Raw genomic sequence first — 21,391 nt, 5'->3', positions numbered from 1 at the left:
GGGCCCCTGGGGTAATTAGAGATAGCAGGGCTGCTGAAGACAGCTGGGAGCAATGCTCTTAGGGGACGTCCGTAAGGAAGATCTGAAGCGGGCTGGCCTTGGGCCTCCGCTGTGTGGCTGAGGGGAAGAACGAGCCTGTGGTCACAAGAGTTTGGTGGCGCCTTCTGGCTGAGAGACCCTGAGCAAGCCACTTAACCTCTCTGAGCCTCACCTTCAGTGAAAGGAGAATAGTTTGCATCCTGCCTCCGGGTGTATGGCATAGTGTCAAGAGCCCAGGCCCTACATCAGACTTTGTTGGCATCCCAGCTCTACTGCTTATCGGCTCTGAGACCTTGGGCAAGTCATTGTCGGTGACCCTGTCTTCCTACCTGCAAAGTAGAGATCACGACAGTCCCTGCCTAACAGGCGAATTCCTCTCTGGCCTCTGGGCTTGTTCAGGCGGTTCATCCTGTCTGAAATACCACTTGTCACCCCCACCACCACCCTGTCCCAGTCTGGTGTCAGCTTTAAGGAATTCTTTCCTATCGCCCCGGTTGTCTCCTGTCATAGCCTTTACAGAACTAATTACCTGCTTCATTATCCGCTGTGCCAACCAGGCTGGGGGCCAGGACGACAGGAATCAGGGCAGTTTGGTGGCATCAGCACCTTGTATGGAGACACTTGGCACCACGTGTAACGGATGACAGTGCAGGCTCGGGAGCCCCACGATCCAGGTTCATCACTCCGGTTCCCTCGCTAGGAGCTGTGTGACCTGAGGAAAGGAGTTCAGACGTTTTGACCATCTGTGTTCTCACCCAAAGGCACAATTTTGGAAACACTGCTAGAACGGATTCAGGCAAGAATAACGCTAAAACCGCTGAGTGCAAGGTTGATGAACAGGATATTCACAGGATCTCAAGAAATCCTCTCAGAATCTTTATTCATTACAAATGGAAAAGGGTACCATTCGCTCGAGAGGCAGGGCGGACAGATGCTACCTTCCCCAAGTGGCCAAGCCCTCATGTTACCAACAAGGGGACCCACGGGCATTCTGTGCCTCCCGCTGGGACACCACAGTTGTGCACATTACTCAAGAGCCTTCTGCCAAAACCTTTTAACCTGAATCTTATCATGGTGGGGGGGGGGGGTATTCTATAAGGCAAATGGCCTGGGCTATATCCAAATTTATCCATGTCCTGAAAGACAAAAAATGGCAAGGGGATAGGGGAAGACTTCTGAATTAGAATAGACTGAAGGGAACAAAGAGAAGGTGTGGCTTTTGACTGGATCCAGGATGGGCCGTGTGTGTGTCGGGGGGAGGTCTTACTTGGGACAATTGAGAATATTTGAATATAAAGTGTACGTTAGCTAATAATTTTGCATCAGTATCAAATTTCTTGGGTATGAAAGGGCATTGAGGTCATGTAGGATAATGCCTTTGTTCCTAGGCGCTACATGCAGAATAATTTACGAAAGATCTCCGCAGCTCAGTTTTAAAGGGCAAGGGGGGCGGCGGGGGGGGGGGGGGGAGCCAGCCCCAAGCATCTGACAGACACAAGGTCCGCGCCTGCGCACAGTCCTCTTACCGAGACTGACTTCGCGCAGCTGGAGAGCCAGCTTGGGCGCCAGGAGGCGGAAACACGTAAGGGCGGGTTCCGGTGGCCGCGGAGACGTCGGAGGCAGCCGAATGGAGGAGGTACCTCAGGGTGAGTGCGCGGAGAGGGTGTGGGTAGCGGGGCTGAAGGAACAGGAGCCACTCTAACTGTGACTTTGTGCCCGCGCAGGCTGTCCCGGGACCGGCAGCGCCCAGGCGGGCCGAGGGGCCTCATGTCAGGGCTGCCCCAACCAGCGACTCTGTGCTTCCGGAGCCGGCGCCGCTCCTGACCCAGGTGAGGAAGGGGCAGGGCCTGAGCCGGAAGTGAAGGGCCCAGCCAGGAAGAGGTGGGACCGAGGACCGGATGTCAGAGGCGGGTCCGGGAGGCCTCTTAGGAGGGGTGGGGCTAGAGGAGGCGGGCTTGTGCAAAAGTCTATCAGAGTAGAGAGTTGTGGTGCGATGGGGCAGAGCCTGAAGGTCCAGTGACTGTTACGGAGTCCAAAGGGGTCTCAAGAGGGGCGGGGAAGGGGGTGGGGCTAGCGGTTTGAGTGACAGTGACCGACAGTGGTCGGGTTGAAGCCTTAGTCCCAGGAAATAGGGTATAGAACTGGGGGTTGCTTGGGCTTATTCTTTGGACAAAATTGTCCTCCTTGTGAAAAGGAGCGATTCTCTTATCTATTTAATAGAAATATGTGTTCGCCTCCTGGACACAGTGCTCTGTGCTGGGGATACAGCTGTGAATGAGAGAGATGAGGTCACTGCCCTAGTAGACGTTAGTTTAATAGGGGAGACCCGCCATAATCAAGTGAGCAAGCAAATAAATCATCGCAGCGATAAGTATGACAAAGGACAAATCGGAGGGTGGGAAAGACTCTGGGGACTTAGTAAAAGGATCTTAAAAAGCGGGAGGCTGGGAGAATTTTGAAGGAGTTCGAAGAGAGGCTCAGGTTTGATTTCTGGGTCCTGCAAACAGTAGGACCTTGAGCGAGACTCCTGAGGTCTCTGAGCCTCCATTTCCTTATCCAAAATGGGGCAAGGGGCACCTGGCTGGCTCAGTCCATAGAGCATGCCACTCTTGATGTCAGGGTCATGAGTTCAAGACCCACAGTGTGCTTAGAACCAACTTTTTTGAGAGAGCGTACGCTCACAAGCAGGAGAGGGGAAGAAGGAGAGGAAGAGAATCCCAAGAGACTCCCTACTGAGTGGAGAGCCAGACCTCGGGCTTGATTCCAGGACCCTGAGATTATGATCTGAGCAGAAACCAAGAGTCAGATGCCACTTGGAACGTACTTTTTAAATAAGGGGCGGGTAGAATAGTTACCTCATGGTAGTATTTTAAAGAATTGAAGTAAGGTGAAATGTCGAAGGTACAGCATATGTATAATCTGTGATAGTTATCTGTGACTGGTCGTCATAAATGCCTGCTATTTGTCAGGGATTCTCAACCTTGGCACTACTGACATTTGGATCTGGATAAATCTTTGGGGTGGGATGCTGTCCTGAGCATTGTTAGACCTTTTTTTTTTTTTTTTTTTAATTTATTTGAGAGAGCGAGAACAGGAGCAGGGGGAGGGGCAAAGGGACAGGGAGAGAATCTCCAGCAGACTCTGTGCTGAGTAGAGCGCAAAGCCCAACATAGGGCTCAGTCTCATGACCCTGAGATCATGACCAGAGCCAAAACCAAGAGTCAGACACTTAACCAACTGTGCCACCCAGGCGCCCCGCATTGTTAGATATTTAGCAGCATCTCTACCCATTATGTACCAGTAGCACGCCTTCCTTGTGACAACCAAAAATGTCCCCAGGCAGCTTTTGCTGTGAGGTTGGGAACCATTACTATGTGTGAAGCTCTTCTGGAGCTGGGAATATAGCAGTGAACATTTCAGCCAGTCTCTATTCTCATGGAGCTTATGTTCTAGCAAGAGAAGACAGACAAGTAAACCAATAAATAAAATTTCAGAGATGATAATAGATTTATTATCTTTATAGTACTTACTGGGTGGTACTTCACACACAGTCGCTTGAAATAGCCCCAATTATTTAGCTCCTACTAGTCCATTGGAAAAGTGACACTTGAAATTTAGTCAGGGACTTCATCACCTGATTGCTTTCTTTGCAGCCATAGAAGAAATCAAAGAGAAAATGAAGACCGTGAAACACAAAATCTTGGTGTTATCTGGGAAAGGTGGTGTTGGAAAAAGCACATTTAGTGCCCACCTTGCCCACGGCCTAGCAGAGGATGAAAACACGCAGGTAAGACCTTGGGAAAAACTCAGAGAGGCTCCCATGTGAGGGTGTGTGATGCTTTCTGGAGAACTGATTGCTTAGACTAAGTTGAATTGGCCTCTTGGGAATCCAGATCCTTGCAGAGAGGAGGAGGAAACGAATGGCAGCTATGCAGTGAAATGAAATGTTTCATGAGATTCTCTATGGAAATGCGTAGCAGGTGTACATGTCTTTTGGCATGCTGATCATTTTGTTAAGTTCAGACTTTTTTCTCTTGGCCCCTTTCTGCCTGTTTCTAGGCCAGAGGTTTGCAAACATTAGCCCATGGGCAGATTCAGCTCTTCTCTTGCCATTTTGTGGCCTGTGATCTAAGAATGATTTTTACATTTATAAACGGTTGCTTTTAAATTGGTTTATAGTATCCTTGATTTTGCCCACAAAGCCTAAAATAAAGTTGACCCTTGAACAACGTGGGTTTGAACTGCATGGTTCCATTTATATGTGGATTTTTTTATAGTACTATAAATGTATTTTTTTCCCCTTAGGATTTTTTTTAGTAACTTTTTTTTCTCTAGGTTACTGTAGTATAAGAGCACAGTGTATAATGGATACAACGAACCAATATGTGCTGATCGACTGTTACCTATAAGACTTCGGGTCAACAGGCTATTAGTAGTTAAATTTTGGTGGAGTCAGTAGTTACACATGGATTTTCAACTGTACAGGGGTCAACCCTAAACTCCACCTTGTTCAAAGGTCAAGTGTATTTTCTGTTTCACTCTTGAGGAAGAAAACACTTGCCAACCCCTTGAACTGGGCCACTTGCTGGTACCCAAGTATACACATGTACACAAAAACTCCACAAATGCCCAGTGAAAATCCAGCTGCTTTCTGGATTTCAGCTTTAATGAAAGGTGTGGTGTGATGAGGAAGAATAAAATACTTTTTACCACAAAGCTCGAATGGAAATTGACAGTACCTGTGATTTTAAAAATACCTTCGGTTATTCACTGGACTCGTGATAATTTTGTATTGATCACTTTTCTAAAGTGATCCCAGTATTCACTTTATTACCGCTTGATAGCTAATAAAACCATGAATACTGTGGTTTCTGTTGTTTTTTTTTTAAGCACAGAACACATTCCATCTTCGTTTTCTTCCAAACTGAAATTTTGTTTAAAATTCCAGTGAAAAAATGCTTACACATCAGAACTGCAAGAGCACATGGATGTCTCTTAGAATCCAGCTATCTGATAGATTGACCCCCGAAATGAGAGACCTGGCTGAGGATTTGTGTGCCAGCGCTGTGTGTGCCCTGGGTTAGCCTGCTACCCTCTGGACGGGAATTGCCAACTAACTGCCCTCTTGCGTCTCAGGACACGGTTCAGGGCCTGCAGAGGAGTTCTGCGTAACACAGGAAAGCAGTTGTGTTTTGTTCACGTTGAAAACTGTTTCTTCCCATTTCAGTTCTTCCCATGGTCGTCGTGCCTTCTTCATACATAGACTTATTTCTGAGCATTTTTCTTTTCATGCATTTTGAATATTATTTTTATATACAATGGCTGACGTTCAGTTCAGATTTCTTTTCTGATAAATGGCCCTTCACTTTTGTTTGACTTAAAACAAAAAAAGTGCTAAAAGGGGCTGTAGAGGTACATTTAATCTAGTATTGAAATTTCAAAACTGCCACACATTGCTTGTTATATTTTAAAACTCCAAAAGCTGCGTAAATGTCAGTGTTGTGTGCCTGTAGTAGATAAACCATTCTACATAAGTGAAATAGCACCATAAGATCTCAACATAAGGCTTGATTTTTCTCCGCAAAAAAGCCAGCTACGCAGCACGCAGAGGCTGTAGCCACCATTGTGACATGCGCTCAGGACACACACAGGCCCCTGAGACACCTCACCAGTATCCGAGGACTCCGGGAATACAGTTTCCAAATCACTGCATTAAGAAATTAAGTTTGCTTCAAGGCCGGGCAAACTTTTTGTGTGAAGAGCCAGATGGTGAATATTTTCGCTTTTGCTGGCCGTACAGTTCCTATGGCAACTGTTAAGTCCTGCCCTCCAACAGGAAAGCAGCCATAAATGATCTGTAAACAAACAAACTCCCCTGTGTGTTCTAACACAACTTTATTGTCATTAAATTTCATATAATTTTTACATCACGAAATAGACTTTTTTTTATTTCCCCCCCTGCCCCCCAGCCTTCTAAGAACGTAACAACCGTTCTTACCTTGTGGGCTGTACGAAAACAGGTAGCAGGCTAGGTTTGGCCCCCGGGTTGTAGTTGACTGGCCCCTGGTTTGGTTTGTAGCCCCAGAAACACTGGTGCTGGCTGGGGAAGTGCGTCTGTGCAGGAAGACTGAAACCCGGGGCGAGCCGCAGCCTGCTTGGGAGTGAAGAGGCTGGACTTGGTGATCTGTAATGTTCGGCATTCCTCTCACTCACCCGGGCTATGAATCCTCCCTTCTTGCTCATTTCTCTTCTGATCATGTTAGAATGGTAGAGCTGTTCCTGCTGGCCTGGGTGGGGGGCTCTGAAATCTGGCATCCACCATCCAAGACGTGCTCCAGGGATTTGGGACAGGGGAAAGCAGCCTGGGAGGGACACCCGGGCTTAGAGAAGGCGGCCTCTGGACTGTGGTGAGGACAGATGAAATGTGTGTGTGGCAGGCAGGCTGGTGGGGCTCCTCCAGTGAAGGGGCCGAGGAGGAGGCTGAGCCAGACCGGGGAGGCTTTGAATGACCTGGTAAGACATTCGGCAAGCAAAGAGGCGTTGCTCTGGGAGCATCGTGATGACAGCCGAGTGTGTGATTGAGTACCATTAGAGGGGACAGGAAGCCAGACACGAGGTGGTGTTCGTGTCTCCGTGAGCAGCCCCAAGGATGCAGATCAGGACAGCCGGTGCAGCAAGTGCCACAGGACAAATAGGGGCGGAGTCAGGGAGATGGACAAAGCAGGGGCTGGCCACTTTGGGGAAGAGGGGCAGTCAGAGCCCGACTAAGCATCTGGGGCAGGGTGGCCACCAGCACAGTACAGCGTGGTGGCCAGGAATACAGGCTCTGGGCTGAGACTGCGTGGGTTCACATCCCAGTTCGCCCACGCCACTTCTGGGACCTTGGGCGGGTTGCCAGGCTCTCTGCCTCAGTTTTCCCTGTAAAATGAGAGTCAGGAGCCAGTGAGGTAATGCAGGTAAATGTAAAATGCTCAGCATGGTGTCTGAGGTGTATAAGTGCTCAGTAAATGTCGGTGGCCGCGGTCACCGTTACTTTATCCACTAACTGGAACGTGGGGGAGAGGTGGTGGTCATTTTTGCTTTAGCGCCGGCTTCGCAGCCTACCCCCACCAGCTACAGTGCTGAGTGGGTGGAGAATCCACTTGTTCGTTTATTCTTCTGTTAATCAACAGTCTCCTGCCATTTGAAGGTCAAATGTGTATTGGCCTGTTGGCCAAACACTGATTATTCCTCTGAGAGAGTGTCCGTATCACCCAGAATGCTCTTTGCTTTTTAGAAGCTGTCAGGCATGTTCTATTTTGTGTATGTGTGTGCATTAATTTTTTTAATTGAGAATCAGTTAATGTATTATTAGTTTCAGGGTAGAATCTCGTGATTCATCAGTTGCATACAACACCCAGTGCTCCCTACATGAAATGTCCTTAATGCCCATCGTTCGGTGACTCCATCTCCCCACCGACCTTCTCCCCAGCAACCTTCAGTTTGTTTCCTAGAGTTAAGAGTCTCTTACGGTTTGTCTGTCTCCCTCTGTGATTTCATTTTCTTTTTCCTTCCCTTCCCCCGTGTTCATCTGCTCTGTTTTCTTAAGCAGCTCTCTGAAGATGGGCTTTAACCAGGCCAGATGCAAGTAACCACTTGGAAATAGAGAGCTGTTTATATATAATGGTGCTTCTGTATAATTCTGTCGTGAAGTAGTTGCCTGGACTTTGCAACTAAAGGAAAATGCACCATCCGTTGTGGAAGTACGACTGGAGAAGCTGGATTTCTTTATGCAGTGGTGGCTTACTGAAAAAAAGTCCGGACTTAGGAAACTATTTCCTCACAGATCCTACTCCTGACTGAAAACACCACTGTCTCCAAGGGGTGCGGGATATTGACAGACAGTAGACCTGAGTCCGTCTGGTTGGTTGATCTCAAGTAGCACACATTCCTTCCTTCCCTAAATTCGGGAGGGAAACGCCCGGTGCCTTTTCTGTCTGCGACCTGCTGCAAGCTCATGCCTAGCTCTGAGCAGGGCTGTCCTGGGTTCGGGCTCAAGGCAGGCAGGTGTCCAGCAGCTCGTTAGCAGAGGGCATGAGCCCAGAGGGAGCAGGTAGGCTGGGGGGTGTGAGTTGTGGTGAAGGGCGCAGGAGCCTTAGTTAACACCTGAGCTAGGAGACACCGCCGACTCACGGGCTGTTTTTCCAGGGCAGGGTCACCAGCTCCCACAAGTGACCAGGTGGTCGTCTTGCCTTGTGATCTGAAAGATGAGCTGTAGCATTAACATGTCTGCTCTGGGGGCTTCCGGACTGAAGTGTCTGAGGCCCGTCTCTGGGGCTGGTAGACTTTGGGGCTGGAAAGGGCCTGATGATCTTCTGAACCTTGTTTGACAGATCAGAGGCTCCGACGGAAGCAGTTTGTATGAGGTGACACAGCCCTGGAGTGCCAAAAGTCAGGACTAGAGCCCGTCTCCCAGGGCCTCTTAAGGGGAAGTTTGGGGATTTGCTTACGGGGAAAGTTTTGGATCCTGACAGCACCCTGTTCCACCACTCTTTGGCTGGGAGAGAGGTGTGGCAAAACCTGCTTGTCTCATCAGGTTGCTAGCTGCTTCCACAGAGGCCCTGGTAGAATGTACTCGGGCACATTTCTCTCTGCACAGGTTCTCTGGCCTGAGCAGAAAGGAATCAGTTGGATGGATATTAGGGTAGTGACAGGTTCAACAGGAAGTCTGAAAGGGACAGGGCACAGAGCCCCTCGGAGGTCTGCGTAGTAGGGACATGTCACAGCCTTTCTGGGTACCAGCACGGGAGTGAGTGCCTGCGATTTGTCCCTGCATCCTTGCATCATTTCACTTAAAATTCACCCCCTTGGCTGTGGGAAGCGTAGTTCCTTGAAACAGTAAATTGTTTCTGGAAGAAAGGGCACAGAGACAGAGTGTCTAGAAGCCGAGAGTACCGTTAAGCCTGTTAGGGCGGCAGTAACGGTGTGGTTTCTCACATTGTGAGGCTCTGAGGTAAAACGTCTGTGGGTCATGAACGCACTCCAGCCTTGCTGTCCAGAAGGTGAAGGAAGCCAGGTTTTCGGCCTGCGCGTCGTTCTGTTGCGTTCTTCAAGTGGTCCAGCAGAGGGCGGGGGAGGCGAGCGGCTGAGCTCAGGATGAAAAGTTTTCCTGATCACGGGGGTGCCGGGTGAGGAAGCAGGAGACGGGTTTGCAGAGAGCTGTGAAGAGGGAAGCAAGAAACGAATTTAGGGCAAGTTAAAAAGTTACCCAGATGTGCTGCACTTTGGATGCTTGACATTTGAGCTTTCAAGATGAATATTAACCCTGCTCTTCAGCGGGTTCCTAAAGACTGTCTCAGATCTCCTCATTTATCACACTGAGAAAGCAGGGTGCTTGGGGTGGAAGGAGTCATTCCAGCTGCGCAGATCACTAGCAAAGAGCTTCTCTAGACTTCCTTCTTGTCATCTTTTTAGAAGATGAGGTTAAGCCATCATTAACCTTCAGGATCACAGCACAGTGGGGCTCGGTCAGAGCTCGGGGGCAGGTTCCACTCTGGCTCTCCTCTCCAGGCCCTGCGGGGCAGTGGAAAGAGCCCTGGTGTTGGGGTCGCCAGACCTCGGGTGCATCCTAGCTCTGCTGCTTGCTTACTGAACAAGTCCCTGGGCCTCTCCAACCTCCATTTCCTCTTCTGTAGAGCCGGGATGACCATACCCGCCCCTCAGGCACGTGGTAAAGGCCAAGTGAACGGTGGCTGGGCTGGGATCTTTAAAGGACCTGACCCCGGGTCCAGAAGATCACCCCGGAGTTGGCCAGACTTGGACGGGGGGAGGGTGGAAGTCCGTGGTGTTGCTGTGCTTTGCCAAGCTCTCTTCAGGAGTCTGAGACTGTGTGGCCATGGCCTGGAAGATAAATGTTGGAACTCCCCCAGGATTCCACTCGGTTCTCGCTTGACTCCATTTCTTTCCATCTTCTCCCCTTTCTCAAACGCTGTTGCCCTCCCAATGGTGCACATCTGGAAGGTCGTATGTTCAGTTGTGTCACTGCTCTGGTCTCTGCTTGTTTCCAGGTCGCTCTTCTGGACATTGACATATGTGGGCCGTCAATTCCCAAGATAATGGGATTGGAAGGAGAACAGGTACTAACTACAGCGGGAACCGCAGGAAAGCATTCTCACGGCACCCATAGCTCCGGACTACTCATCACACACAAAGGGGTTAGCAGAGCCATGCGTTTTTTGTAGCCATGCGTTTTTAACGTGGCCGTGCTGAAACCAGATAAACATTTACCCGTCCCATCTGTGAGCTTGGGGGGTTGGGACTGTATATAAAGTGCACGGACACCATTTGAGAAGCATTAGTTTCAGTGCCTTAGAGAGGAAGGGAAACAGCAAGTAAAATGCAGAAGTAGGACACGGAAACTTCGCACTGCCTGGGAAAGCTAGACCAGTCCTGGCTAGGGGTCTGTACCCTGGAAGCAAGGGAATGTTTTTGCCCTTTCGGTCACCCCCGGGGAACTGAGACTGTGAGGTGGCAGAGGGACGTGGGATGGGGACAGGGCCACAGCACCACAGCAGTCCGTGCAGGTGCCGGTCATCCCCTCCTGGCTGGCAAGAAGCTGTCCCAGCAAGGGTCTGCCTCCGAGGCAGTGCACTGAAAAGGGGCTGGGGGCCAGGATGTTCCCAGGGTTCATTCTCTATGTAACTGCCGGGCCCTCCTGGGTGCTGGGGTACAGTGGTGAGCGGGGCAGATAAAGCCCCCGGCCCCAGTGGGAAGGGGCAGCTGATAGTAGAAAATAAGGGGGTAAGGGGTCAGGGCGAGCAAGGGTGTGGTCAAGGGCACTCTGCTGTGGAGAGCCAGGGAAGAGCCTTCTGGGCCAGGGAGCAAGTGCAGGAGCACTGAAGCAGGCGTGTCCTCCACGGAAGGACTAGTGGCAGAGGGACGAAGGGAGGGTGGCTGCACAGGAGCCAGAAGCAGACAGGCCAGGCCTGTGGACTCCTCGGGGCTTGGGATGTGCTGCTGAGGGTGCTGGGAAGGGCGTGACGCCGTCCAGGGTAGAGGCAGAGCTGCAGGCACGTCTGCGCCCATGCCCATCAGTAACGAGCATGTTGACCTGTGAGCTCTGTCCAGCTAGCGCTGACTGTACCCATACGCGGGTGTTTCGTAGACGCTGACGTGTTTACGCGGTGAGAGAAAACGGAAGTTGTGCTGTTTTCTTCTCCTGTACTATGGGTCATTTCATTTGTCCCTTTCTCAAGCCTGCCACCGTGGAGAATGAGTTTCCGTAGGAATGACGGGTTGGTGCTCAGTAAGAGCTGGGTGAACTAGGCGCGGAGGGTTAAGCATACACCCCTGTGATGAGCACGGACACGCGTGGACCTGTGGCATCGCTGTGTCACACCTCCGAAATGGATGCGACGCGGCACGCTAACTGTTCTGGGACTTAAAACGTACATACAAATCAAAAAGACCTTAAAGCCAGTCACCCAAGATGACATATCCTAGAGTTGCGTTTCTGTGAAGTGTCCAGAACAGGCCCATCTGTGGAGACAGGAGATGGGGGTCACCTGGGCCTGGGAGGGCGGCGGGGGTGTCGGATGTAAAGGACTGGGTGTGACCGTCACGGGGCTTCCTGGAGTGGTGACAATGTGCCCAAACTGACTGGTGGTGGGTGCCCAGCTCTGGGAATATCTCAAAAGCCACTGACTTGTATGCTTTGAACGGGAGGCTGGTGTCGTATGTGAATAAGTTTTCCGTAGAGCTGTATAAAAAAGTAAGACTTCTTCAAGGATATGGGCTGTTTCGGCTCCTAGGTTGCTCTAAAGCCCACTTGCTAAGACATGTGTAGTCGGAAGTTGAGTCAGTTCTAGTCTCACGATGAGGAGGCAGCACAGAGTTGAATGCCGACTCTGACTGAACACCTGCTGTAAGGAGAGAGTCTGAATCTCCAGGTGGCCCATGAGCTTCCTGTTGGCCCCCATCCCCGGGTGGGGGGAGTTCAGCAGACCAGCACGGACGCTCAGGCCCCGGACAGGGCAAGAGTGAAACCCTTTCACTCCTGGACTCCCACAGAGGCGGCCTTGCCACATGACAACCACTGCGTTTCCTCAGCAACCCCCACCTGATTCTCGCCCCGCTTGTCACATACCTTCCACCCTAGATGATACGTGAACTCAGCCAGGCTGGGTTCCCTGACTGGATCTATCTAAGCAGTTTCAAAGTAACCCAGCCTGGGGGTGGGGAGGGGGTAGGAAATACAGCTCTGTCCCTCACTGCCTCCCCCCCAGCTGCTCACTGTCTAGGAAGAGTGGAGTGGTAGCATTTAAGACAGTGAATTATATTTTATAAAATTGTCTTCCTAACGTGTAAATCTATGTGGGTGAGAAGTATGCACATGGCGCCTAATTTCTTACCATCGAACGTCGGTGTTCATGTTCCTGCAGGTTCACCAGAGTGGCTCGGGCTGGTCTCCAGTGGTGAGTTCTCACACCTTTGCCTTACTAGCAAGGCTGTGTGCTCTGAGTCTTGGGTTCAGAACGGATATGGTTTGGGCTGGCACCGCCTTCCTCAACCCAAGTGTTTATCTGTCAGCAGGTACTGATTGGGGCACTTGTCTAGGCTCAGGGAACACAGGTGTAAGATCAGGGATTGGCAGACTGTTTCTATAAAGGGTCAGACGGTACATATTTTCAGTGTATGGGCCACACACTACCCACCGTTGTAGTGTGAAAGTCATAATATGTAAATGAATGACCGTGGCTGTGTTCCAGTAAAACTTCATAGAAAACCCGGAGGTGGGCCACAGTTTGCAAGCCCAGGCAAGGGCAGTGGTTCTGCCGAGGTTCCTGCACTGGAGCACACGGTCCCAGGGTTCAGGTCCCCCAGTATGGTAACCCTTCTTCCCCCAAAATAATTTGTGGATTCAAAAAATGAATAGACCCAGAGATCACATGGTCGTTTTGTTCTCAAAATGGCTTTTTCAGTCTGAGCTCCAATAAACGGCAAAGAAGTGCCCTGTGCTGTGGTTTTAAGTGTTCTTTGCTTCATCCTCTCCAGTTTGTGGAAGACAACCTGGGGGTGATGTCGGTGGGTTTCCTGCTCAGCAGTCCTGACGACGCCGTTATCTGGAGGGGACCAAAGAAAAATGGTTTGCCACTCTGCTTTTTCTCTGTGAGCACGATCTTCCAAGAGCAGAACTGCTCTAGGTCTCCTCTACAGCCTGTGCCGTCAGGATGGCAACAGTCCTCTGCTGGGGTTTGCAGAGGGTCGTGGTTAAGCATCTGGTTGCCTTTGTCTTCACCGCTTGAAGAGAGCTAATAGAGAGCCGACAGAAATTGTTTTATAATATGTAACGTCTGCTGTGAGTTTTTCTATCTTTGAAGCCTCGGTAACTCTGAAGTCGTTTTTACTGTGGTTTTCTAGTAGCTTATTTATGTCCAGGAAGTGTGTGAGGTGAAATCCTAGCAGGCTGGCTGGGCAGGGAGGCGTAAGGAGACCATGCAGAACTGTCCTTTATGGGCAGGGCGCCTCAGCCTTTGCACTGTTGCCTTTCGGGGCCAGATAATTCTCTGTTAGGGGAGGGGTGGACTGTGCTCCACGTTGCAGGACGTCGGTGGCACCCCTGGCCTCTACCCACTAGATGCCAGTGGCACCCCCACCCCCATCGTGACAGCCAGAAACGTCTCCAGACATGGGCAGACATCCTGATTCAGAGCACAGGCCAGGTGTACGTGAAGAGCGCAAGGTGCCTCTGCACAGTTGTAAGTGCGGAAAAAAGGCGGCACCGTCTGTCTGTCTGTCTCTCTGTGTCTCTCTGCAGGCATGATCAAGCAGTTCCTTCGTGACGTGGACTGGGGAGAGGTGGACTACCTCATCGTGGATACCCCGCCTGGCACGTCGGACGAACACCTGTCGGCTGTCCAGTACCTGTCAGCGGCACACATCGATGGGGCGGTGATAATCACCACGCCTCAGGTGAGCGAGCGCCCAGGGGGGCTGGCCGCACACTCGGCCGCGTCCGAACGTTCCTTTCTCGTACAGCCTCGAGACCCTTTTCTCGAAGCAGCTCCTCAGAACGTGTGCCCCAACAGCCCTGTGTGGATCGACAGAAACTTTGTTAAAAGCTTTATCTTTGGTCGAGCCATTTGCTGTTGACAAATAAGCATTCCACAGTTATTCCTGTTCATAGGTGGAAGCGGTAGTGGCTCAGAATTGCCCTTCACATTTCCTTTACAGAGCCAGCAAGACCACTGGTACCTTTACAGTCCAGCTTGTCCCTCGTGGTCACGTCACCCTTACTGTGCTCACGCATCAGTCCCCACCACCTGCATTGCCACTTCCCTGCGCCTTTCCCGGTTGTCCATAGAGCCAGCCTGGGGTATAGACCGATGGCTGGGTCAGCCGCTGCAGTCCTTGCCCCTTCAGCAAGGCCTAGCTCCTGTTCCAGTCATGCAGAGCCCGTGCTGAGCCCAAACTGAGGAGAGAGCAGGGCTGTCCTCTGGAGTGAATCCAGCAGTGAACAAACGCAGTCCCGTCTGCAACGGGCTTTATTGTCGTTGCCAGGAAAGCCATAGCTGATCCCGTTCAGTTGTACCTTCTTTCACGATACTTTTCTTCACTCCTAAGAAAGCACAACAGAGGAGGCTTTAGTCTGTCTGTGAATCCGTCAGTACCACCCCTCACGCTTCAGGAAACCTTCTCGGAGCACCGGCTCTGTGTGGGCCCCGTGCCTGGCACCAGGGAAGAAACAGGCCAGTCCTCCCTTACGGCCTCTGCGGCTCACGGAGGAAGCCGGGTGCCAGACACGAGGCACACACGGGGCTCCAACAACGTGTGACAGGCACCGAGGGCCACGTGAAGGTGCCGGGGCGGGGAGTGCTATGATGGGATGAGTGTGGGACATCACTCTGGTGCCCTGTGGAGAGGGTCTTGGGAGCACATGGAATGGCAGGACACCACTTAAGTGGCGAGAGGTGGGGAGCACCTGGCCCAGGGGGTGGTAGTAAAGATGGACTTAACAGTGTTTTTGAATTTTTACCGAGTGTTTGAGCCCTGCTTCAGAGCAGCGGTACTGTCGAGGGCGGGTCCCAAACAAGTGACCTATAAGGAAAACAATCCATTTGGAACGGAGCACTGCAATGGGGGATGTTGGTAGCGGGGAGGTGTATGGGTATGGGGACAGGGGGCATACGGGAACTGTTTCTGCTCAGTTTTGCTGTGAACATAAAACCACTCTAAAATCATCTATTAAGAAACAACAAAAATCCAGCTGGCACAAAGATGGCCTCTTCACATTTATTATGAAAGCGAGCACGGCGTCCCCTTGGGTTCAAGAGGGAAACACACCGAGCAGATGCTGGCTTTCCTCCAGGAAGCCGCGGGAGGACGCTCTGCATTCGCGTGCGCTCTGTGTGGAGCTTCTCTGGAGAGAGTGACTTAACAGTAGGGTCACCCACCTTCTCAGAGCCCTTCACAGCCGCTGGCCCAGGCAGGAGGCTCTCTTTTGGGGGTCCTTTTTGACAAAGCAGGGCCTTGACTTACAGGACCACTAAGGAGAGAACCGCAGAGGTGCAGTGAGGTGCAGAGACTAATACAGTTGATACCAGCTTATTTTCTATAGCTAAACGCCTTTGTGTCTGTACCTCCGTCTCCAAGCGACTGAGAACCAAGTGTGTGCCTCCAGAAATCGGTGACTCGAAGCCTTGCACGTCTGGGAGCCCAGGAGTGTTAGAGCCACAGAGGCTGGCGTGTGACCGTACATGACAACAGCAAGCTAGGAATAGTGTGTCTGGGACCCTAAGAGCCAGGGGGAAGTAGAGAGGGTACCAAGCCAGGATGCTACGCTACTTATTACTGTAAAAGAAGCTTTTAGAGTTCCGAAGTGAATTTGGTCTAAATATGGGAATGTTCCTTATTTTCTTCTTGTCCATAAAGTTGTTTGCATTCATAATAGTCTAGATCAGAGGTTAGGAAACTTTTTCTATAAAGGGCCGGATAGTAAGTACTTTAGGCTTTGTGAACCACACGGCCTCTGTCGCAAACACTCCCCCCACTGTAGGACAAAATCAGCCAGTGATGGTATGTAGAGGAGCGGGCGGGGCTCTGTCCAGAAGTGTTTGTAGAAAACAGATAAGGGTGCCTGGGTGGCTCAGTTAAGCGTCCAACTCTAGGTTTCAGTTCAGGTCATGATCTCAGGTCATGAGATCAAGCCCCATGTCAGGCTCCATGCTGGGTGTGCGGAGCCTGCTTGAGAGTCTCCCCCTCACCCACCCCATCCCCCACTCCCCCCCCCCAATAAGTAGCTCTTAACAAAAACAAAAGCAGACATCCAGACTGGGCCCACAGGCCATACTTTGCTGTCCCCCAATCTAGAAAATACTGCACAATTCAGCTTGGTGCAGTATATTGATGAGAAAATAGAACATGGGGATATTGTAAAAGGTCATTTTTCTGTGCCTTCATGGTAAGTTTGCTATTTGGCCATTCAGGTTTATCCTTTTAGGGTTTGGGGGGAAATAGCACCTAGAATAGGGCTCAGCACATGGTTGGCACTGGAGAGAGACTTGCTGAAGGCTTTATGGTGGTGAATCCACTGTATCGCACCAGCCTTCCCTGCAACCACGCAAACATTCTTTCTTAGACTTTGACTTTGAAACAAATGGTCTTTTGAACCTTGACAGGAGGTGTCCCTCCAGGATGTCCGGAAGGAGATCAACTTCTGCCATAAGGTGAAGCTGCCTGTCATCGGAGTGGTGGAGAACATGAGCGTCTTCATCTGCCCGCGGTGCAAGGTGGGAGCGCGGCCGCCTGAGGCCCAGCTAACCCGTTCGTCCTCCTGTGGAGGAGGAAAGCCTGCAGAGGGGTCTCTGTGACCCCATGTCCGCTTCTCCCCGTCATTTTGGGAAGTGGAATCACAAAAATCTCTTGCTGATTTAATGAAAGTTCTTGTGGTGAATGTTTCACGTTCACACAGCCATTTTTTTTTTTTAGGTTGCTTTAAAATGTGGTCCATTTTTAATGATTCTGAAACAAAATCCTCATTGTTCCTCTTTTAATTTGCCTCACAGAAAGAATCTCAGATATTTCCACCAACAACGGGCGGTGCAGAGGTCATGTGCCAGGATCTGAAGATCCCGCTCCTCGGAAAAGTGCCTCTGGACCCACACATAGGTGGGTGAGTCCAAACGCCGGTCCCAGCCCACCACTGCCAGACGGGTCCTTCACACCCCACTCACCCACCACGGGGACAACTCTGGACAAGGGGACAGGAGACAAAGAGTACACACTCAGGAACTCCCCTGAAGCTGAGAGAAACCTTAAACTGTGCAGTCATGTTGCCAGGGGAGCAAGCAGACCTCAGTGTGAGTGGGGTGGCGGGGTGGGGCCAGGAAGGCGGGGTGAAGACTGGTCAGGGATGTGCTGGGGGGCCCCAGGATAGGAATTCACCAAGGAGGGGGACAGGAGGTGGAAATGCCAAGGTGTGTGCTGGGGTCCTGTCTCAGACAGGAATTAGGTTCTGGGGTGAAAGTCATGAACAGAATTAGCCTCAAAAACCCTTAGGAAGACCTCCTGCCTCCCAGGAGGTCCAGCACAGTGCGGACGGCCCTGTCTTTCTCGGCCCTAGATGAGGGAGTTGGCCTGCCTACAGGGGCCCTTGTGCATGAAAAATGCTTCCCTTTTAGTACCAGAGTCCTCTGGGTCCCCTCCAGACACTCTATGAGCAGCAACAAGACTGAAGGTGGTGGTTGACGCCCTCCCGATTCTGTAGTCACTCTTGGGTGTCAGCCTGCTGAGCGGCATGGTCGGCAGGGCCACCCACGCTCTAAATGACACCTGCCTCCAAATCTGTTTCCCCGAGGTAGAGCTGAACTTAGCTTAAGTTAGCTGAGCCTGTGACGCGTGGAAGTGGTGGAGGTGGGAGCGTCAGCAGAGGGGCCTGGGCCTCAGGGAAGGCCGGGGAGAAGGCTGGAAGGCAGGCTGGAGCCCAGGCATGGACAGCTTTGCAGCCAAGCCTGGGAGCTGGGCCTTCAGGGATTAGGAAATGAGAAACCGAGACTTTGCGAGGGCACGTGGGGGAGTGCTGAGAAGGGAGGCCTTTGGCCCTGCAGGGGAGTGTGGGGAGGAGGTTAGGACTTGCCCCAGGCCTGGGCATTGGCATGGAAGGGGAGGGACACACGTGAGCAGGAAGGTAACAGGATTTGATGGGTGGGGAGAAAGGCAGCAGATGTCAGAGCCATCTAGGAGACGGGGACATCCCTGAGAAGCAGTGAACACAGTAGGCAGTGTGAGCAGGGCCGGGTTCCCTCTCGCATGCTGGGTCTCGAAGCAGGGGAGGCCTTGGGTTTGTCAGCAGGCTCAGGAATGTCGTGGGATGTGCCCCTGCAGATGAGATTGCCAGAGGGGTGGAGAGAGCAGGGGGTGGGGAGAGCAGGGGGGTGGAGAGAGGAGGGACTGAGCGGCTGCTCCACTGCTCAGAGAACCCTGACACCCAGGAGCGGATCCCGGTAGCCTTCCTCACTTGCTCCCCTGTCCTGAAACCTGACCCTGCTCTGTGTTTTCCCCGCGAGACACGGAAACTCCAGCTGCTTCCTTAGGGAGGGTACGAACACCCGGGAAGATGAACCTGTCTGTGCCGACCAGCCGTGGTGCTGAGTTTCCCCTCCTTTTGAGTTTCCCCCCCTTTCCCTCCAGGTGTGGGAGCAAGCGTCTGCGGCTCACAGGCCCCTCGAGGCAGGTGGACGCCCGGCATGCGAATGAGTGGGTGGGCAGTGGCGCCCCGGCACACTCTCTGCCACCAGCCTCCCCCCGTGCCGCTGCCCGAGTCAGGTCCCCAGGACAGGAGGGGCAGGCAAGAGATGAGGGGGATGCCTGGCAGAGAATGGGAAAGAGCGAGGAAGTTGGGGGGCGGGGGGTGTCTGCCCTCCTGCCTGGCTCCAGCTTCAGCCAGATTTTTCTTTTTAGGGCCATTCTTCTCAAAGAAGGGGAAGTCTGAGTACTTTCCAGTAGACGATAGCAAAGCAGAAGGCCGAGTGCTGGTGCTGTCAGTCACAAGCGCAGAGGATGATGTGCCTTCTAGTGGGCAGGCCTGTGTGACAAGTTCCGTGGCCCCAAGCCTCACTTCTAGCTGAAACCATGAGGCCGGCGAGCATCAGAGAAGGGTGGTTAGTGCTGTCATACACTGGAAAGGAGGACAAAGCTGTGAGGTCCTGTGAAACACCCCCCCCCCCAAGCTCTTTTGTCCAGTGGGAGCAAAGGCAGATTGCTGGGAACAGGAAGATGTGAAGGCACACACTCCAGGCCATGCTGGGAACTCCGTGGCAGAAGGAGGTGCTGCCTCTCTGGCACTGCGATTCTCAGCCCTGCCCCGGCCCGACAGCCCTGAGGCTCTGGGGTCGCCGCCCCAGCTGCGGAGTCCTGCTCTCCCGCTGCTAGCTGGAGGCCCCAAGCCCCGAGGGCCTCATCTGTAAGAGCGGGTGGTAACGGGAGAGTTGCAGAGATGACACGAGAGGAGACCCAGGAAGCCTCAGAAAGCAGCTCTGTGGACAGTAATGCCTGTTCTTGGAGCACAGGGAGAGGAAAGGGGTCCCAGCCAGGGAGCATCCCCTGGGGCAGGGAAGACTCAAGAACAGCCTGTGAAAATCAGTACACAGTGGCCATTATGTGACTGTTCTGGGACCAGGGACTTGCCAGACCTAGTCCAGCACATTCCCAGGGTAGCTTGGGCTCCACCCCTGCCAGCCCCTGCTCCTGGCTCCTTCCCTCCCTCCGTTTCCTTGCCGCAGGGGACAGCTGGTCTTGCCAGGGCCCACCCGAGGTTGGGGAGCAGTTGTGGGGAGCAGAACCACTGACCTGCTTCTGCAGTAGTGCTGAGCAGGCGGGGTGGGGGGGGGTGTCTGCCCAGGCTTGGGAGTGGACAGAGCGAATAGAGGAGGGGAGAACAGCACCTGCCCCAGCAGTCTCATTCCACGTGTGTATTTATGCCCCATTCATCTTGCGTGTTTCCTCAACTTTGTTCTTCACTACAGGTGAGGGGGCTTGAGGTCTTAATATGTTTTCTTCATGGGTTTTTTTTTTTCATTTCTCTAAGGTAAGAGTTGCGACAAAGGACAGTCTTTTTTGACAGACGCACCAGATTCTCCAGCCACTTTAGCCTACAGAAGTATCATTAAAAGTACGTGTGTGCGTGAGTCCTGTGAATTCAGAGGGCTGCCCGGGTGGGTGTGAAGATCCCACATAGAGCCATTTATGGGTCATCAGGGTCATTGCCGCTCAGCCTTGGGTGGAGACAGTAGTGCTCGTGGGGGCTGGGATGACCCCTCAGCCCAGGAAGCCAGGCATCTTTGAGAAAGCCATTGAGGTGAGAAAAAGAAAAACCACCATGTGCAGGCCTGAGCGTGCTGGTGAGTGGCCAGCTAAACCTGGATTTTAAGGCGGCTGGGTGGGGGCAGTCATTAAAGCTGGAGGCTCTTGGTCTGTGGTAAGAAGCCCAGGAATGCCGGTATCTGCCCTGGACACCATTTTCCTGGGCAAAAGGAACTTGCCTTGTCCCAGGGATGAGCACTTTCGAAGAGTCAGGGCACCGGCAGAAATAGGACCACTGGGGGAGTTCAGCCATGCGGGGATTCGGCCCTCGCCAACAGAGGCAGGGCTGAGAGCCAGGCACACCGTCACTGCAGCTGCCATGTCTCGTGTTCCAGGAATTCAGGAGTTCTGTGGTCACCATCCGCCGAAAGAAGAGCACCTCATCGGTTCCTGAAACACACGAGAGCATTCGAGATGCAAGCTGCACGTGCAGCTCAGCCTGGGAACAGAGCGGGGGTCTCAGGCAGAAAGGGACCAGACTCTGGTAGGGCATGAAGTCATTTTTTCAGACACTTTAATTCTAGTATTCGTACACTCTTCAACATATATAAAGGCATTCTTTACAAACATTCTTTACAAACAAGAATAAAAATGTCTCCTCAAACCTCTCCCCCAAGCCTGCTTCCGGAAAACCAACAGCTTGGTGGTCAGGGATTCTCTGCTGGAAGCTTGTTTAAGGACAGAACCTCTTGCTTAACACTGCGGCCTCAGAGAGACACCTAAAAAAGAACCATCACGAAATCCACAGTCATGGTTTTGAATAACATAGTCCAAATGCCACTGCTTTAGATTGAGGGGAAAATGAAAAATAGCCCCGAAAAGCCCTTAAATCACCCATGTACACAGAACTGGGGATCCGTGCCTATGCCCCATGCACTAATATGTGTTCGCTGTCCATAATTTCCAGTGTCCTACAAAACCATTTACAGGGTTTTTTTCTTTAATTACGTAAAAGAGACTGAGGTAAACTCTAGAATTCTCCTCACTGCCAGGAGATGCACAGGAAGTGACACCA

General features: G+C 52.0%; 3 protein-coding genes across 7 annotated transcripts in view; 1 reads left to right on the top strand and 2 right to left on the bottom strand.

The window, feature by feature from the left end:
- Positions 1-1,701, bottom strand: part of TEKT5 (tektin 5) — a 59,054-nt gene extending 57,353 nt beyond the window's left edge. For both annotated transcript variants that reach the window (XR_015728042.1, XM_087870483.1), the window contains exons 1-2: positions 1,566-1,701; positions 569-751 (exon numbers count right to left, since the gene is read on the bottom strand). The gene's annotated coding sequence lies outside the window, so the exon portion shown is untranslated. The remainder of the gene's footprint in view (positions 1-568; positions 752-1,565) is intronic.
- Positions 1,603-20,945, top strand: NUBP1 (NUBP iron-sulfur cluster assembly factor 1, cytosolic). Of its 3 annotated transcripts, none has more exons than XR_015728045.1 (11): positions 1,603-1,685; positions 1,764-1,868; positions 3,693-3,826; positions 10,086-10,232; positions 12,459-12,491; positions 13,072-13,162; positions 13,835-13,989; positions 16,695-16,805; positions 17,082-17,188; positions 20,102-20,185; positions 20,712-20,735. XR_015728045.1 is itself a non-coding variant. In XM_045784837.2 (11 exons), exons 1-11 carry the CDS (start codon positions 1,667-1,669, stop codon positions 20,768-20,770), a joined length of 963 nt encoding a protein of 320 aa, XP_045640793.1. In that variant the 5' UTR covers positions 1,603-1,666; the 3' UTR covers positions 20,771-20,945. The 3 variants fall into 3 exon arrangements, 2 of the variants coding, with proteins under 2 accessions (XP_045640793.1, XP_087726613.1); XM_045784837.2 differs by having other exon boundaries at positions 10,086-10,154; positions 17,082-17,184; positions 20,712-20,945; XM_087870487.1 differs by having other exon boundaries at positions 17,082-17,184; positions 20,712-20,945.
- Positions 20,874-21,391, bottom strand: part of TVP23A (trans-golgi network vesicle protein 23 homolog A) — a 28,717-nt gene continuing 28,199 nt past the window's right edge. For both annotated transcript variants that reach the window (XM_045784838.2, XM_087870495.1), the window contains one exon: positions 20,874-21,095. The gene's annotated coding sequence lies outside the window, so the exon portion shown is untranslated. The remainder of the gene's footprint in view (positions 21,096-21,391) is intronic.

The sequence above is a fragment of the Ursus americanus genome, chromosome 2 (assembly GCF_024610735.1).
Source record: "Ursus americanus isolate L20-20 chromosome 2, mUrsAme1.1.p, whole genome shotgun sequence".
Classification (NCBI taxonomy): Eukaryota; Metazoa; Chordata; class Mammalia; order Carnivora; family Ursidae; genus Ursus; species Ursus americanus.
Note: the sequence above shows the minus strand (reverse complement) of the source record. Positions and strands in the feature narration are given on the sequence as shown.

What these genes read in the sequence shown, in the direction of transcription:
- NUBP1 (XM_087870487.1), top strand. An exon ending in CGGCGCCGCTCCTGACCCAG is followed by an intron (nt 1,869 to 3,692) that starts GTGAGGAAGGGG and finishes CTTTCTTTGCAG; the next exon opens with CCATAGAAGAAATCAAAGAG. An exon ending in CAGAGGATGAAAACACGCAG is followed by an intron (nt 3,827 to 10,085) that starts GTAAGACCTTGG and finishes GCTTGTTTCCAG; the next exon opens with GTCGCTCTTCTGGACATTGA.